The sequence below is a fragment of the Pan troglodytes genome, chromosome 1, assembly GCF_028858775.2.
Source record: "Pan troglodytes isolate AG18354 chromosome 1, NHGRI_mPanTro3-v2.0_pri, whole genome shotgun sequence".
NCBI lineage: Eukaryota > Metazoa > Chordata > Mammalia > Primates > Hominidae > Pan > Pan troglodytes.
Window position 1 is genome coordinate 107,532,285 of NC_072398.2, and position 17,604 is coordinate 107,549,888.

Sequence of the window (17,604 nt, forward strand, 5' to 3'; positions counted from 1 at the left end):
TGGTATCACAGTGCTTTTGTTCAACTGAACTTTATTTTACTTAAAAATGGCCCCAAAGCACAAGAGTAGTGATGCCTGCATTTTGGATATTCTAAAGAAGCCTTAAAGTGCTTCCTTTAAGCAAAAAAGGTTAAAGTTCTCAATAAAAAAATGAGAAACAATTATATGCTGAGATTGCTAAGAACAAATCTTCTGTCTGTGACATTGTGAATAGAATATTGTTATAATTGTTGTATTTTATTATGAGATGTTAATATTTTACTGTGCCAAATTAAACTTTATCATAGGTATGTATGTATGGGAAAAAACACAGAATACATATAGGGTTTGGTACTATCCATGGTTTCCAATATCCACTGGGGGTTTTGGAACATATTCCCCATGGGTAAGGGGGAACTGCTGTATTTAAGAGAGTGCAAAACTTTTTTGTTGAATCAAATTCACTGGGAGGAATTGGAAGTGACAAGGGAAAGATAGTGAAATAATTTCTCAAATTGCACTTTTTTGTCCCTTGACTCCACAACAACAGTTAAAGAAAATTTAGAATTTGCAAAAGAGTAACAGAGTACTTCTGAGTTCAATTTATAGTTGAGGGTCTTTCTTAAAACAAAATGGTTGAGAAAATTTTATGTGAACATGCTGTTAATTCTCAATACAATTCAGTGAAATTTGGGAGGTTAGTATAGGTTCAAAGGATATAATTGAAATGATTAAGGTTACTTGTAAAAACTCAGGGTTTTGGTTTCTGTTTTGTTCAGTAGGCCATCTCTTTCTGTCTCTTTTTTTAAAATTTCAGATGCATTTGAAAATGAGACGGCAAAGAAAGTTAAACTACAGAACATTTTGTCCCAGCTTCGAAAGTGTGTGGATCACCCATATTTGTTCGATGGTGAGACAGTGCCTTTTCCCCCCACATTATTCCTTGGTAATGTTTCTGTGGCCAAATCATACCAAAATTCTTCAAAATAATTGCATATACTTACTTCGTCTCCTTTGTTTATTCTCAATTTCTCTGTATTGGTATTAACTCATATATTCATGTTCAGATATCTTCAGTTGTCCCGGTAATATCCCTTCTGGCTATGTTTTTCTTTTTTTGTTAAATCCACGATCCAGTCCTAGATCCTGCAGACCCTGCATTGCATTTGCCATGTTTCTTTATTCTTCTATAATCTAGAAACATTCTTCAGCGTTTTTTTTCTTTCATTACATGAAGAGTCAAGACCAGTGGTTTTGTGGAATGCATGATAATCTGGGTTCTTAAAAATCATTTCTTCGTGATTAGATTTCCCATTGTCTTGAATTGACTCAGTCAGCCTTTCCTCACCGCTATTCCAGGTTCACTAATGATCTCCTTGTTGCCCAACCAATGGTTATTTGTTAGTTCACATTTCAGTTACCCTCTCAGAAGCCTTTGGCACAGCTAATCACTTCTTTCTTGAAGCACTTTCGTCCCTCAGCTTCTGGGATATACTTTCTCTTCTCCATCTGCTCCTTCTCAGTCTCCTTTGTTGCTTCCCCTTCATCATACAGACCTCAGTAAATTTTCCCCTGGGCACCGCTTTAGCTGCATCCTAGGAATTTTGATGTGTGGTGTTTTTGTTTTTCTTCAGACTGGGGCTTTTTTGATTCCCTGATTGGTAGCCCTTGGAGCAAGCACTCCTGTGGCCATGGAGACTCTAGATAGGATCAGTACAGAGGGCTTGCTGCAGTCACTTTAAGGGAATCTCTGCCAAATAGTGCTACAAACTGTTTAAAGATTGCACAAAATCTCAAGTAGGTGCATATGAGAACTTTTTTTAAGAGGAGGGGGTGTTGGGAACACATAGGTTTTGAAAGAAGTCCTCCAGGTTATTCTGACTGCCATTTTGACTTATTTTATAGAGTGAGTCTCGATTTCAGTTTTGGGTCTCCTTGACCTTTAGCATCTTCTTCTGTCTCAGTTTCCTGAAGAGTGGTTTTATTCCTTACACAGATGTTTATTAGGCTTGTTGGATGTGCTAGGCTGTGTAATTGGTGTTAAGCAGGACTGAGATCATCATGCAAACAACTACTTATATGAGGAGCTTTTGGCTTCTCTTCCTGTAGCCTAGCTACTGGCTTCTGCCCTTACTGAGGGCACATTACTGGGAGTGGGTTCTTTCTTTTCTAGGTGTGGAGCCGGAGCCTTTTGAAGTTGGAGACCACCTGATTGAGGCTAGTGGGAAGCTTCACCTGCTGGATAAGCTACTAGCATTCCTGTATTCTGGGTAGGTGGTAGGTTCACATTTGCTGCTCTGAGTTAATGACTGTTAAAACCTGACTATTGAGGAACTCACTGAGTTGTTCAGGCCAATTCCAGTTTTCTTTTTTTTTCTTAACACTGATTCAGGTTCTGCCTTCTCTGTGACTACACTCCTACCCCATTCTATCCCACCCCACCCCTTCCACAATCATTCTTTCGTTTCCTGAATTTGTACAGCACTTATAATCCTAATCCAGCACTTGGCAATGTGCTGCCGTAATCTGCTGTCTGATTAACTGGTGTTTATGTTTACCGTTATCACTCCAACTATATATTGTTTGGCTCTACAAGGACAGAGACAACACTGAGCATTTCTTTTATAGTTGCCTGCTAGTAACTTGGCATTGAATTGACACATAATGAAGGCTCAGTAAACATTCATTTTTGTTAACCTGTGGGGTTTGATTTAAACTCAAGGGGAACTTGAAGGACTCTTTCTCAGGGACATGAGTTGCGCATTAGAAGACGAGGTTCAGAGCCAGGCACTGTGGCTCGCGCCTGTAATCCCAATACTTTGGGAGGCTGAGGTGGGCGGATCATGAGGTCAAGAGCTCGAGACCATCTTGGCCAACATGGTGAAACCCTGTCTCTACTAAAAATGCAAAAATTAGCCGGGTGTGGTGGCAGGCGCCTGTAGTCCCAGCTACTCAGGAGGCTGAGGCAGGCGAATCACTGGAACCCTAGAGGCAGAGGTTGCAGGTAGCCGAGATCATGCCACTGCACTCCAGCCTGGTGACAGAGCGAGGCTCCATCTCAAAAAAAAAAAAAACAAAACAAAAAAGACCAGGTTCAGTTAGTGTTCAACAGCCATGTGTTCAGCTTATACCTAATCCTCCTAATCACCAGAGTTCTCTCTTTCTAGAGGAGTCTAGGAAAAGCCCAGATTCCCATGGGTTTCAAAATTATCCCTTTGGAATGACTGTCTTAGGTATGGCCTGAACTAATCTAAAACTTCAGATTTGGCAAAATTGCTCAACTTTAGGAATGTGCAAGTTAAATAATTTCATGTCTTACTGTATTTCATTGGTTCTCATATATCTGCCATAAGTATGTTAGAGTTGGAGAAGGACCTATAAATGCCTTCTGGCCAGTTTTTTATTTCACAGACCCAGAAAGGTTATATGACTTGCCCAAGGTCACACAGCCAACAAATGGCAGAAATGAGATTAGAATTGAGGTTTTCAGGTTCATTGCTTTCTCTACCCATTTGGGGCTTGAATCTTGAAAGAGTTCCCCATAATTTTTCCTCTTACACTTGTTGCAAGCTCAGATTAAATAAGTTTTTATAATGAGAATATTGTTTTGACAGTGCTGTGCTTCTTTGTTTATGCAAATTTAAAATAACAGCCAGTAACAAGGGACTCTAGGCTTGACTTTGTTCTTGACTTACTCCATCATTTTGCCGCCTTTCTTCCCTCCTCTCACTATACAAAAATTTTCTCGTGTTATGGAAGATGAGACATCACTTACCCCTTGCTTCTCTAAAGTAATGCTTCTCAGACTTTTCAACCCATATAGCTGTAGATGAGAGGATAGTGACTTTACACCCCCAAACAGGGAATAGTTGTAGATGACTGACCACAGGCTTTCTTCAGAGTCTCCAGTTTTTCTTTTCTTTTTTTTGTGTGTGTATTTGAATTTTGCATTTTACTCTTCACATATCTGTATTTATTTTGCCACTAAAATGAAAGCTTATATTTCTTTCCATTGAGCAAATTGACATTCCAGAAAGAGGCACCTTGTTTATTCTAGGGCTTATATCCCCTGTTGCATTGACACGTCCCCTGGGAATAATCTCCACTCTAGTTTGAGGATGACTGCTCTGAGGGATACAGCTACCTGTGGAGGTGTATTCTCATAGAAAGCATTTGGAGTTTCTGAGGCAGTCTATAAATCATACGACATTTATATTTCTATTTTGGTATTTATTTATAAACTTTTATTGTTTGGTAAATTTTGCCTGAGGGAAATTGACCTTAAATACCACTAGACTTGGCAGTGTTTCCTTTTCTTTTTCTTGCCAGGGGCCATCGGGTTTTACTTTTCTCCCAAATGACCCAGATGTTGGATATTCTCCAAGACTATATGGATTACAGAGGTGACACCTTTTGGCCACTACATTACCTAAGGCTCTGTTAGACTTAACAGTCCAGATAGGTCCATGAAGAATAATATGGGATATGAGAATATTACAAAGGAAAGCAGGGTGAGAACGTTATTCAGAACCAAAAAATCAAAAGGCGAGAGGAGAGTGATGTGTGAAGGCAAGGATGGACAGCAGAGAACAGGCACGTGGGCAGAAATAAACACCCACGTTCCCATCAGTTACATGATTTAAAATTATGGGCCGTGGAGCAAATGTTGTGGAAATGTTTTTGAAAATGTGTGATAAAGTTTCAGTGACTAGAGCTTTTAGCGTCTTGTAACATTCACCTCAACAGTTGAGCACTTACTCATGATCAGTGAAAAGGTGAATATTGAAATTATAGAGATAACAAATAAGCCAGGGGAAAAGTAAGAGCAACTTTTTCTGCATAGACAATAAAGAATGTAGTTTATTACCTGGGAAGTCTGTTTAATATGTAATAAGATTTGTGTGAGATGATGAGAAAAGGCTCTAACATGAGTTGATCTTGAGCCCAATGTTGAACAGCTCCAGACCTTACAATTTAAAAAAGTAGTTCAGACCGGGTCTCTGAGTTCCGCAGTATACCTGGTCCAGTGGACACTTGCAGAATGCCGTTGGCACATGCCACTGGCCATTGAGGGGTCCCCAGATGCATAAACAGCCTGATCTTGTAGCTCCCCTTCCCCACACGGATGCATGGAGGCAGGTGGCGAACTCTAAAGCCTCACTGAAAGGCAGATTGCTGGACTGTTAGAAGGGGCTCACTCACCTGCCTCCAAGCGCTTGTCTTCTGTTTACATAAGAATTACATCTCAGCAAAGTTGAAACTATCACACAGGATAGATGCTCAGGGTTGCTTGAGAATAGTCAAAACTGAGTATTAACTTCATAAGTGCCAAAGACTTCAACTGCATATATTTTAAAAATCCAGAGGAGTATGTTATGGTGAGTTATTTTGTAAAATGATAATTGTCCCTGTTAATTTACATTTTTCCCTTTGGGATTTGCTTAAAGTAGGGCTGTGCCTGTATATGGAAAGGGACAAAATTGGCCTTTGGTTTTGGGCTTAATTTTTTATTCCCCAAAGACCACTTGAAAAGGGTTAAGATTTCTGTTTTTCTTCCTCTCTGTAAAGGCTACAGCTATGAGCGTGTGGATGGTTCTGTGAGAGGAGAAGAGAGACACTTGGCCATTAAGAACTTTGGACAGCAGCCCATTTTCGTTTTTCTCCTGAGTACTAGGGCAGGTAGGCTGCAAAGGCATTAATGGAAACAGACAAATGAGGGATAATACAGTACTATTACATCCCAACGGTTAGTACACTTTTTTCCTTAATTCTCTGAAAGGTGAGGTTACTATTGAATGTAAAACAAGGTACTGGACATCAAGCATGGTGCTCTTTTCTATCCAGCCTGTCCAAACTGTCATCTCAGCAAAGAAGTAAGGCTGAAACCTGGGGTTATTGGAAAGTAATTCTAATCTGCTTTGACCATTGACCTGGGAATGTCCTGAAAGATTTATGTGATTTTGTGGAATGTTTCATTTACATTCAGTGGAAGTAGCTCTTCTTCCCAACCGTGAATTTGGGAAATAAGGTAACAGCTTGTCTACTAGTTGTCCTTCCTCTATAAGTATTTCTGGAATAATGCTGAAAAGCTTAACAAAAATCTAGTTGTTAAAAAATGTGATTATGTTGAAAATACCAACTTTTTAGAATTATTTATGACATCGTCCATATATGATTTAAATCGTGAATATTATGACATTTGTAATGCTTTACCAGTTACAGAGTGCTTTCATTTACTGTTACATAATTTGAAATCAGCTCTTGGAGATGAAATGATTCTCTAAGTCATTGTGGTGTCTGAAAAAAAAAAAAAAAAAAAAAAGGCCGGCACGGTGGCCCATGCCTGTAATCCCAGCACTTTGGGAGGCTGAGGTGGGTGGATCACTGGAGGTGAGGAGTTTGAGACCAGCCTGGCCAACATGGTGAAACCCCGTCTCTACTTGAAAAAATACAAAACTTAGCTGGATGTGGTGGTGCGTGCCTGTAATCCCAACTACTATGGAGGCTGAGGCAGGAGAACCGCTGGAATCCAGGAGGCAGAGGTTGCAGTGAGCCAAGATTGCACCACTACATTCCAGCCTAAGAAATTTTTCTCAGGTCCTGGAGCAAGCTGACCTTAGTTTTCAACTCATAGGATCCTAGTTTCATTATCTTATTTTTGTAGACATAAATCTTGATGGAGTACATGCAGGAACATGAAAGAGATGTGTGTCCTCTATTAAAGACAGATTGACATTTTTCTAAAAAGAGAGTTCAGTCTTATTTAGAAAGCTTTCTAAATGCCTACTGCTATAAGGGTATATGAAAGAAGTGTTAGATATAATTTTTGATTATAAGGAGATTATTTCACCTGTGTTTGTTTTATCTCCCTAATAAAATTAGTAACATAAGATTCATCTGGCCTCACTCTTCCAAGATCATAGACTGCACATGGAATCTCAGCCATTTTCTCATGTGATCAGTTGCCTCAGGGTTAGTCTCAGGAGAAACTGAAAGAATCAGGCAGTGCATCATCACTGCCGGGAAAACAGTTTTATTTATGCTTTAATGATTTCATCATCCTCATATTCAGAGAGCAGCATTATGTTTGAAATGTCTAAAATTAGGAAAAAAGAGATCTCTGCTTCTCAGTTAATCTTCTTGGAGGACTCAGAGTAGATCTGGGAGCTGAAGCAGTCCTGGACATTAGTCTTTTCCAAACACTATTGTGTTTGCTGTCACAGTTTTGTTGTAGTTTTGCAGTATTTTCATTTATTTAACAGGTTTCCTTCCAAATTTCAAATATTTCTGTGATGAGTCATGTTGCCACCAGATGGCAGTGATAGCTCATGAATATGTTCCTATTCATGGATGTGGGTGTGGCTTATTTATAAAAATCTTACCCCTCAGTGAAAAGCTGCACTTAGACAACATGAATTCAAGAAGATAATTTTATGGAACACATTTTAAAATGAAATAAGCACCTGAAAAGTATTATAGTATAGTGGATAAAAGCACGGGCTCTGGACCAAGACTGCAAGGGAATGAATCCTGGCTCTTTCACCTTCTAGGCTTGCAACTTCAGAGAAGTCCCTTACCCTCCCTTTCAACATCTATAAAGTGGGGAAAATCGTAGCAACTACTCAACTTCCCGACAGGGTTGTTGTGAGGGTTAAAGGAGTTAATATAGAGAGAGTGCTTAGAATAATGCCTGGCAAGTAGTAAGCACAGCGTAAGTGTCATTATCATTATTATTAGGTATAATTTAGCATCTCTCAGTAATCGGTCATGATTACCTCCTTGTTCCAACTTCAACTTGATATGAAGACTTTAATTAGAATATTCCTGCCTGATTTGTCTGGAGATCCAGCTTATGGCCAGTAGTCCTTCTTGAAAGTTAGTCCTTAATTCAGGTTCATGGAACAAGCCCTTTCAGCCTTGCTTGTTTCAGCAACCAGCTCTAACGACCCTGGCAAGAGGGAGTCTGTTTTGTACTTGTTTTCACATTAATCAAAGAGAAGGCTGCAATGTACCTTCACGGTTCTCTTAATTAATTCCTGTAACTCAAGGTACTTCCTCAGCTCTCTTCCTGCAGCACTGAAGAAAGACCAGCAAGAGTGTTCTGAGCAAGCCTCAGAACACTCAGAGTAAATGACAAGAGTGTTCTTGTCTTGCCGTTGGTTTTGTTACTTACTTTTTGATTAATGTGGAAACCAGTACATAAAAGACTCACTGGAGTTTTCTCTAATCAGAGGGAGGAGGTTTCCCACTCTGCTCAGGAGTATAATATCATCCACTCTTCTCATTAACTTTTTATCAGAGATCTTGCTACCTAGTTGTAACTTGCAAGCGACATTCGGCGCTCTTCTCTTGACAGTGCGCACTGCAGACCTCTCATATTTAGATCTGTTTTCTGAAAGAGCATGTGTCCTTTTCCTCAGACTACTCTAATCAAAATCTAATCAAGGTTTTTAAGCAGAAGAGATAAAGTGGCTCCATGGCACTGACTTAAGTATCCACCTTGGCCACTTGCCCCTGCTCCGCTCATTCTGTTCCATTCAGTAATAAAAATTTTCCCATCAGGCAATAAGAGGTCAGGTAGCACTTCTCACCGCTGGAACAAGGCTTTGGAATTAGGGGTGTGGGTCCATTTGAAGGATGAAGCCAATTGTTTTGACTGATTTCAGTTTATCAGTCTGACCCACTCTAGCCTTGTGCTTATTTTCTAGCTCCTCGTCTTTGTGCTGCTGATTACGTTCCTTTTTGCATTGTTTTCAGGTGGAGTTGGCATGAACTTAACAGCAGCAGATACTGTGATTTTTGTTGACAGTGACTTTAATCCTCAGAATGACTTGCAAGCAGCTGCCAGGGCTCATCGAATTGGCCAAAACAAGTAAGTGATTTTTTTCTGCTTCCTTGGCTTGCCCAGCAGCAGTTCTGGGTTGTGAAAAAGGTGAAGAATATAGTCCTGGTGACAGTCCCACACTGGGAGCCGAGAGACCACCAGGTTTTAGCTCATCTGTGCTATTGACTCCTAGGGTAGTATTGGGTGGGTCACATTATCAGTCCAGACTGACTTTATTAGAAGGAGTCAAATCAAACTGTGAAAGGATTAGAAGGAAACTTTAGAAGTCATTTAACTCATCCTTCTTGAGTTAGGGTCTGACTCAGTTAAAAAATGGGGTTATGGGGCTATGGAGCTAAGCTAAAAAAAAAAAAGAAAGAAAGAAAGATGTTGCCCTTTGATCTGAGGATAATTTGATCTTCCAGATATTTTCCTTGGCTACAGATAAGGAATCCCAGTCATGGTTACCCCATCATTCTTTCTTTGACTGTCTGGAATGGTTCAGAGAGAATTTCAGGCGAGTTCTCTCTAACAAGTGCTCAGGACCAAATGAACCAATCTCCCTTTCATTGTACCCTGAATATGGTATTTGGTTTTGTTTGCTTTTAGATGTATTTACCTTGCATACTTTTGCCCAGCTTTGCACACCCTTATAGCACACTACCCTTGTTTGACTTATGTCCAGGTCTGTTAAAGTTATTCGGCTGATTGGTCGAGACACTGTGGAAGAAATAGTCTATAGGAAAGCAGCCTCCAAACTGCAGCTCACCAACATGATCATAGAAGGAGGCCATTTTACTCTGGGAGCCCAGAAACCTGCTGCCGATGCTGACCTTCAGGTATATGATATGATATGATATGATGTTCTTCACTTTGGAATATACCAATACCCTTTGTGGAGGAGAATATAAATGAAAAGAACCAGCACTCACCAGCCACTCTCCCCAGCTACACATTTGTTCCTTGGCCTCCCTCACACCTGCCACAGTGCTGGCTGTGTGCAGGGTCTGTAGGAAGTAAGGATTAGATCCAAGCCTCATCACTTCTTGGCTGTTTGGGTTTGAGCAGCTTTCTTAACTTCTTAGATCTACTCTTTTTGCATTTCTAAAAATAAAGACACCACAGGTTAGCTCAGAGGGCTGTTAAGAGAATTAGTTAAAATAAAGAACTCAATAACAATTAATTCTGTACTTCCACCTTAATCCCAGACCCTTTGATCAGTGACTTACATTACTTCATACTCAGAAGAGGGCGAATGAGATCAGGAATTCATAATTGTGCCTTAGAAAAAATGGGTGAACGAACTAGAGGTAATTTATTTAAAGAAGGGAGTACTGGATGGGAGACAGACACTGGATTGGAAGATTTTAGAGCTCTCTTTTGGAAGAGGACTTAGAGTTACTCTGTAGCAGCCCTTGGGTTAAAATTAGAACTCATAATATTTCCTGGATGCTTTGTTTTTGCCCTAAGGATGAGGGGCTGGATGCAAAGAGACCAACTCCTAGGATACTAGAAAGATGCAGGTATGAAGGGAGTAATAAATGTCTGTCAAGGGCAGCATCAGTGGGAGAGTCTGCTGTGAGAAACATTGCAAAAGAAGGAAGGACAGGAGTTGGCTACTGTTTAGAGTTGGGTCTCAACAGTAGGGAGATAGAAAATTCAAAGATGGCTGTGAGGTTTTAGGCCCCTATGATGAGGAGAGAAGAAAGGAAAATAAGAAGTAGGGCAGAGTTTTAGGAAGATAAAGAGAATTTAGGCTTTAGTCAGAGTGTGCAGTAAAAATACAATATAAACAAACTATTGTTAGAGGCAGACTCAGACAAAAGGAATGAATTTTATTTGTAAAAGTTTGCAAGATGGACTAGGATTGGAAAGGACTAGTCCATCAAAAAACATAAGTGTTTAAGAGAGAAAAAGTGACACAATATTAGAAGCAGAGTTACTAAGTTTGTAATTAGTCTGAAAAAACAGCAGTTTTCTCACATGGTTACCGTATCTGCAAAGGCCAGTGCATATCTTTACATATGAGTGTTGCAAAAGACAGGGATCCTGTTGTTTTTGTTAGGGAGTTAGTAATTATAGGAAAGGCTCAAGGTTTTATTAATTTTGGGACTAGAACTAGAAAGAGTAACACTGGGTTTGTTCTTTGTTTATCTTAGGGGGTAAGTGTGGCTTTTTTCTTTTTCTGACTTTCCTTGTGTTGCTGACTGTGTCACATGCATGCTTAATTAACCATAATGGTGCTAGGGCAGGCTGTACGTTTTGTTTTCACACTAAGAGACAATTATAAATGTGAGATGAAAGCTTGAGAGAGAGGTAGAGGTACGCTGTAGATACCCTTAAATGCAGTTTTCCACAGAAAAATTATCCATAGAACCTTAAGAGAGAGAGGGTCACTGCTGGGCATAGTGAAGGGGTAAATGACAGAGCCTCACAAGGCCCGCATTCTCTTGTTAGAGGAGGAAGGATGTCATAGGTTGTTTGCACTCTCCCAGTGGAGGGAGCTCCAGGGGTCCAGTGAGGGGTATCTTGTGATGTGGGCTGCTGGACACATCACTGTGAAAGATGTAGACATACCTCCACCCCATGGGGCCACAAACGAGTGGGAACATGGACTGCTGGCTGAGAGCGACTCTGTTGGACTTCTTGCCCAGCTCATGGTTATCGGAAAGTTACTTTCTGACTCTAATGTCTGATTTATCTCTTCCCCATCCAGATGCTATGAGTTATTTGTGGTTGCCAAAAGCAAAGGTGATAACCCAAAGCCCTTGTCTAAAAAGAAAGCAGGGGGTTTTTGTTTTTTTTTTTTGGGTTTTTTTTTTTTTTTTTTTTTTTTGAGACAGAGTATCGCTCTGTTGCCAGGCTGGAGTGCAGTGGCGCGATCTCAGCTCACTGCAACCTCTGCCTCCCGGGTTCAGGCAATTCTCCTGCCTCAGCCTCCTGAGTAGCTGGGACTACAGGCACGCACCACCACGCCTAGCTAATTTTTGCATTTTTAGTAGAGACGGGGTTTCACCAGGTTGGCCAGAATGGTCTTGATCTCCTGACCTTGTGATCCGTCCACCTCGGCCTCCTAAAGTGCTGGGATTACAGGCATGAGCCACTGTGCCTGGGGGATTTTTTTTTTTTTTTTTTAAATACCAAGAAACCAAAAGTAAAAGATGTGGTTCTGATTTGGTAAATCTAAGCAGTAGGTATGGAGTTCTGAAGTCCTGAAAGAAGGAAACAGGTTTTTTATCCTGTAGGGAGGACACAGTAGAAACAGGCAGGCAGATGCAGGTGTAGTGAACACTTATTGGATACTGTGTGCTGAGTGTTGTCTGAGGTGCTCTTTTCCAGTTGTTTCAGTAAATAAGAATAACAGCAGGATGAGATAGACACTATATCCCCATCTTAAGTAATTTGCCCAAGGTTATTCAGATTTAGGATTCCAATTCAAGCACTCTCTAACCTCCGAGCACATGCCCTTAATTACTGTAATATACAGCTTCTCATAAAAACACATGTAATTTTCTTAATGACTAAGACACATTGCAAGTGAGCAATAACAAGGGAGAGCCAGGAGGTGAGCATAAGTACAAGGGGGCGAAAGGGAGGGTCCCAGTATGGACTAATTCTTATCATAAATAGTTGGCTTCCTACTATTCTTGGTACCAGCTGCCAAAGCCAGTCATCCTGGTTATGTGTATGGAGGGTAAATATAATATATCTAGGTACATTCATGCTTAAGTGAGCTGTCTATTGTTTCTTCAAGCTGTTACAGAATACCTTAACATTTCCAAGTTACTCACAAAATAGACGATCTGGAGATAACCCAGTCTAAAAGGGCAAGATGAGAACAAGGGCCCAAGGTTTGAATCCACCTTGGGTCAGGATCTCAGAATTAGTGCTTACGGAGGTGCAAAGTTGGAAGTAGCAAGTGAAAGCCAGGAAAAATTATCTATGCTTTCTGCATGGTTCCTACAGCCCTAGGGAATAGGCTGAGAGTACTCCAGAGAGGGACGAGAGAAGAGAAGCAGGATAGTGCAATGCCAGAGGAACATCCAGAAAAATTCAAACTGAGAAAAGGCCTTCGGGTCTGGTGGTCAGAAGTTGTTACTGATCTTTGCAAGGTGGTTTCGATAGACCACTGTGTTAGGAAAACAAATTGCCAAAGAAAAGGAGTCAGTTCATGATAGGGGTAAAGTTCCTAGTGTAGCCTTCCCTTTCTAAGGAGTCTGGCAGTGGAGAGGTTGGAAAGTAGCTAACAGGGTCTCTGATCTCAAGTGGCTGCTGGGAATGCTTATGAAAAAGTCAGTGAGAGGTGCTGTAGAAAATGCAGGAAATTACTATTATTCTTCAAAAAAATTGGAGGTTTATACTTTTTTTTGTTTTGTTTTTATGCAGAATTGTCAAAGGCAATACCTCTGATAATCATTTATCACCTCTCTGCTTACCCATCATCCAACTATTAAATGGCCCTGGCTGTTACTATCTATGATGGGGAGAGCAGAAAGGCTGCCTGTTCATTAGAGAAGGACTGTGCCTGGTGTCGTTAATCCACTTAGCCAATCACTGATATCCTAATGTTTCTTTTCATGAGAACTTGCTGGACTTTTTTGTTTCCTCTATTCAAGTTGAGTGAGATACTCAAATTTGGTCTGGATAAACTGCTGGCCTCTGAGGGGAGCACCATGGATGAAATAGACCTGGAGTCCATCCTGGGAGAAACAAAAGATGGCCAGTGGGTCTCTGATGCCTTGCCTGCAGCAGAAGGAGGGAGCAGAGATCAAGAGGAAGGAAGTAAGTTGGAGGTTAGAGCAGAGCAAATGGCACAACCACCCCAAGCTAGAGCTCACGTCCCCATGGAAAGTTTTGGATGCTGCTCTCTGGGGCATCTTTTTTCTCCCTTACCCTACTGTCATTTGGGCACACTGTTTAAGACTTGCTTGATAAAAGAACTATACCCAAACTAACTGGAAATTTGTGTGGCTCTTCCCTTGTAGCTGAACTGTGAACCAAAATCATAGTATTAATGTTTATGACAGTATCAATCTTAAGGCTTTGAATTTGTACCTTTTCTCCCTTGGTTGCAAACATCTTCTTCTTTGTTTATTAGTAAAGCCTACCATCCTTGGTATGATGCTTTGCACATAGTGATTCCTCTTCTAAACAGTAGAATTACTTGTTTTTAAAATTGCAGCTAACATTAAGCATTTATTTTGCGTTCATCAACAGTGCGGACTTTGTCATGTACTTTTTCCATTTAATTTCCGTAATCCATGAGATGTAGGAGATGGTTTTGTCTTTCTCTTAATTTTCTTTCCTGAATTTGGTCAGCATTTGTCATTTTGTTCTTTTCTATTCTGAGCATTTAAATTTCCGATTTGAAGTAATTTTTCACATGGTAGCTTTGTAAAGGTATTCCCTGGCATCTTGTAGTTATTTTGAAATGACTTATTTTTCTGTACCAGCTGCAGCAGAGATTCAATATGGACTGGGGTGAGAGGTTTGGGAATCTTGCTAGGCTTCTTAATTCACCAGTACTTTCTTTTAATTATACACAATAGTGCTGTTTCTTCACTAGATAGTAGCTCCTTTTTATTTTGGGTAGTGGTAGTGGCATGATTTCTGGTTTTGCAGTTCTCTTTTGTTTCTATAGGACCGTGAATTTCCATCGCTCGCTTTCTCTCTGTGCCACAAACTTGTCAAAGGATGTCTTCCCACTTCTAAGTTGTCTCTCTCCCTGCCAAAAGCAATGCCTTCCCTAATTCCTGGCTGCATGTATTTTCATACCTTCCCTTCTGTTCAGTTCCTTAGTAGCCACTGCTCTGATCCACTCAGACCTATCCTCATTATTTTCCCACTTGGAATGGGACTGTCTTTTGTGGGTAACTTTTATCTGTCTGACCTTTCTGGAACCCTCCTGCCCTCTCCACTGCATAGTCTCTGCCTGACTGTCTACTCTAGTGTGGGCTTTGGAGCTGGCTCAGCTGGTTTTGGGGGTTCATTTCTCTTAACTTCCATAAGTTGAAGTGTGTGGTATTTTCTGACTCCTAATGTAGTAGGCATGGATTGGGGTGGTTTTGTTGTCCTTGTTGATCTGTATAGTTTTTGTGGGATAGGTGGAAAAGTTGGAATTTGGGCAGCTGGCATTGTTTTACAGGAAACTGCTTTTTGACTTTTCTTATGTTTTATCTTTGAAATTCTTTATAAAAATATCTTGTTTGTATTCTTCAAGAACTCTTTCTTGTTCTCTGCTTATTGTTTTAATTGTAACTCTGTTCTCATTTCAAGGACATACTGTCTTCTCTGGGGACATTTATTATGGCTTTTTAATATGTATTCCAGGGAGAATATTACATCTTTTTAAAAAGTATTTCTCTTCCCATTGCATTGACTTTTACTTCTCCTTCTTTAAAAAAAAAAATATATATTTATTTATTGAAATTGGCAGATAAAATTGTATTTATCATGTACAACATGATTTCTTGAAGCACATATACATTGTGGAATCATTAAATCTAGCTAATGAACATACATCACTTCATATGGTTATATATTTGTGGTGAGAACACCTAACATCCACTCTCCTAGTATTTCTCAGGAATACAATATGTCATCATTAGCTATAGTCACCATGGTACTTCTTTTTCTACAAAGGAAAATTTGTTTGGGGATCTCTTGTTCTCATCGATAGTTTCCCCAACCGTCTGGTATTCCCTGGCTGTCTGATCACATGTGCTGATGAAGTGCCACAAAGCTGAGGGCAGCTCTGGCATGGGCCCTGGGGCCTTATTCCTGGTTGGTGAGTCAGCTTTTACATGGAGGGCACCTTCTCTGATCCATATTTGATGTCTTTTCACTGGGCAACCCATTTTCTCCAGAGACCAATCTTCTAGTATTTTCCCTGGGAGAGGTGAGAATGGAGTTCACCTGGTTGCTGAAACTGAAAAGGCGGGGTGAGTCAAGGGCTCATGGCACTCCTGCTCTTTGGGGTGCAGATCTTCTCTCAATTCCCCCCTTTGTGGTACTCTGTACTTGTAAGTCCTAAGCTCTTGGGGGATTGAGAGGTTCTCTAGACTCCTAATGAGCCCTTGGCTAGGCACCTGTGTTTTGTTTCCATGTCTCTTCTTAATCTGTCATTATCCCTCCAGCAACTTTGCATTTTCCAAAAGGTTCTTGAACTTTTTCATCCACCATTGCCTCATAGATCTTTTTAAAAATTCCTTTAACTGTCACTTTGTGGTTTCAAGTGAGAGAAGAAATAGATGCATGTGATCATATTTTTAAGTTATAATTGATTATATTAAGTAGCAACACACTCAGTTCTGTACTGATCTAGATAATTTCAGCTTATTTTCCTAGTGTTTACTAGGACAAAATAAAGTCACACTCTTTTCCAGAAAGATAATTATATTTCTCAGTCAATCCAACTGCCTAAAATAATTTTACTTTTTTTAGACAGTCCAACTGCCAGAAAAAATCCCCAGTTGTATTACACTTTGGGATTTTCTCTTCGATGAATGGATATAGGTCCGCTCTGTGGTAAATGATTCTCCTGGTAGGATAGAGACGTGGGTCTAGGCTTGTGATGGCAGAGTGAAGATAGGAAGTATGATTACAAAGAATATAGGTGGATAGGAAAGACTGGTAATTAACGTGGCCCCAATCAGAATTAAATAAAAAACAGGGTTGCTTTATCTTAAATGCCAGCATTTTTTTAAAAAGCATGTTTGGAAGTTGAGAATTGCATGCAGTATGAAGCTACATATGTTGATCATATTTGACACTTCTCAGCTCTATTTTTTTCTACTTGTTGATAGAGTGCCTCATTGAAAGCCCCCTGCTGATTTAATTAGCAAATGCCAATTAGAATTACAGCTGGTTAGATTTGGGTACAAGTGTGAAGCAATTGATCTCTTGAGAATGAAAATGTTTTGCTTTCATACTCTCTAGGGAAAACATACTTATAGCGGATTTCACAAATATTGTGAAAATACATTATTTGGTAACATGTGCTACTAAATATGCTTCCCTATTCAATCATTATCTTACCTATCTGTGGTTGCTAGTCTTGGCTGGTCCTGATTTTTCTTAATCACTTGATTCATGATCTTGGCAGATCACTCAACCTCATTGAGCATTTTTGTTCTCATCTGTAAAATGGTCCTATTAATGCCTACTTTACTCTTTTACACAGTTGGAAAAATCAGACACGATTATAGTTGTGAAAGTGATCTGATAGCATGAAGTGCTATTCAAGATGACATTATTGTCTTCATTGTTATTATTACCACAATTATTATTTGCTAGCCTGTTAATCTCTCCACCCTTCTAGAGACACAATTATATACTGAAAAGAGCACACTGGCCTTAGAATCAGAAAGTCCTGCCTCTTCCAGTGAGAATTACAGAGTCCCTTAATTTCTGCCTAAGCCTCAGTTTTCCCTTCAAAAGTAGGATTAGTTATACCAGGATTGTGGTGAGGATCATGATGAAGACGCTTGATGAGATCTGTAAAGAATATTGTAAATCCAAGGGATTATTTTTGTGATTCTTCATTTTCTCATAGATTTGCCAAGCTGAATATTAAAAGTGTGTTTGGAATAAAAAAATACGGATTTTATTAGATGATCTTAATGTCAGTGAGATTTGTGCTGAGGGATAGTTGGGAATAAATGAATGAAGAATGAATGGAAGAATCCAGCAGAGATTCACAAACCATCTAGGGATGAACCAAAGGGTTTTAAGCCATGCTCTCCCCTTGGAAAAGTAAACACATGGGATCCCCATGTAGAACCCACATTCTTCAGTGTCAG

General features: G+C 40.0%; 1 protein-coding gene across 6 annotated transcripts in view; it reads left to right on the plus strand.

Annotated features, from left to right (window-relative positions):
* Positions 1–17,604, plus strand: part of CHD1L (chromodomain helicase DNA binding protein 1 like) — a 125,578-nt gene that overhangs the window by 96,415 nt on the left and 11,559 nt on the right. For all 6 annotated transcript variants that reach the window (XR_010158630.1, XM_009427628.5, XM_001158033.6 and 3 more), the window contains 7 exons: positions 797–889; positions 2,153–2,249; positions 4,309–4,382; positions 5,548–5,658; positions 8,737–8,851; positions 9,489–9,642; positions 13,420–13,585. Coding sequence is in view for 5 of the 6 variants with exons in the window: in XM_009427628.5 (XP_009425903.4) it covers positions 797–889; positions 2,153–2,249; positions 4,309–4,382; positions 5,548–5,658; positions 8,737–8,851; positions 9,489–9,642; positions 13,420–13,585 (810 nt within the window). In the remaining variant the exon portion in view is untranslated. The remainder of the gene's footprint in view (positions 1–796; positions 890–2,152; positions 2,250–4,308; positions 4,383–5,547; positions 5,659–8,736; positions 8,852–9,488; positions 9,643–13,419; positions 13,586–17,604) is intronic.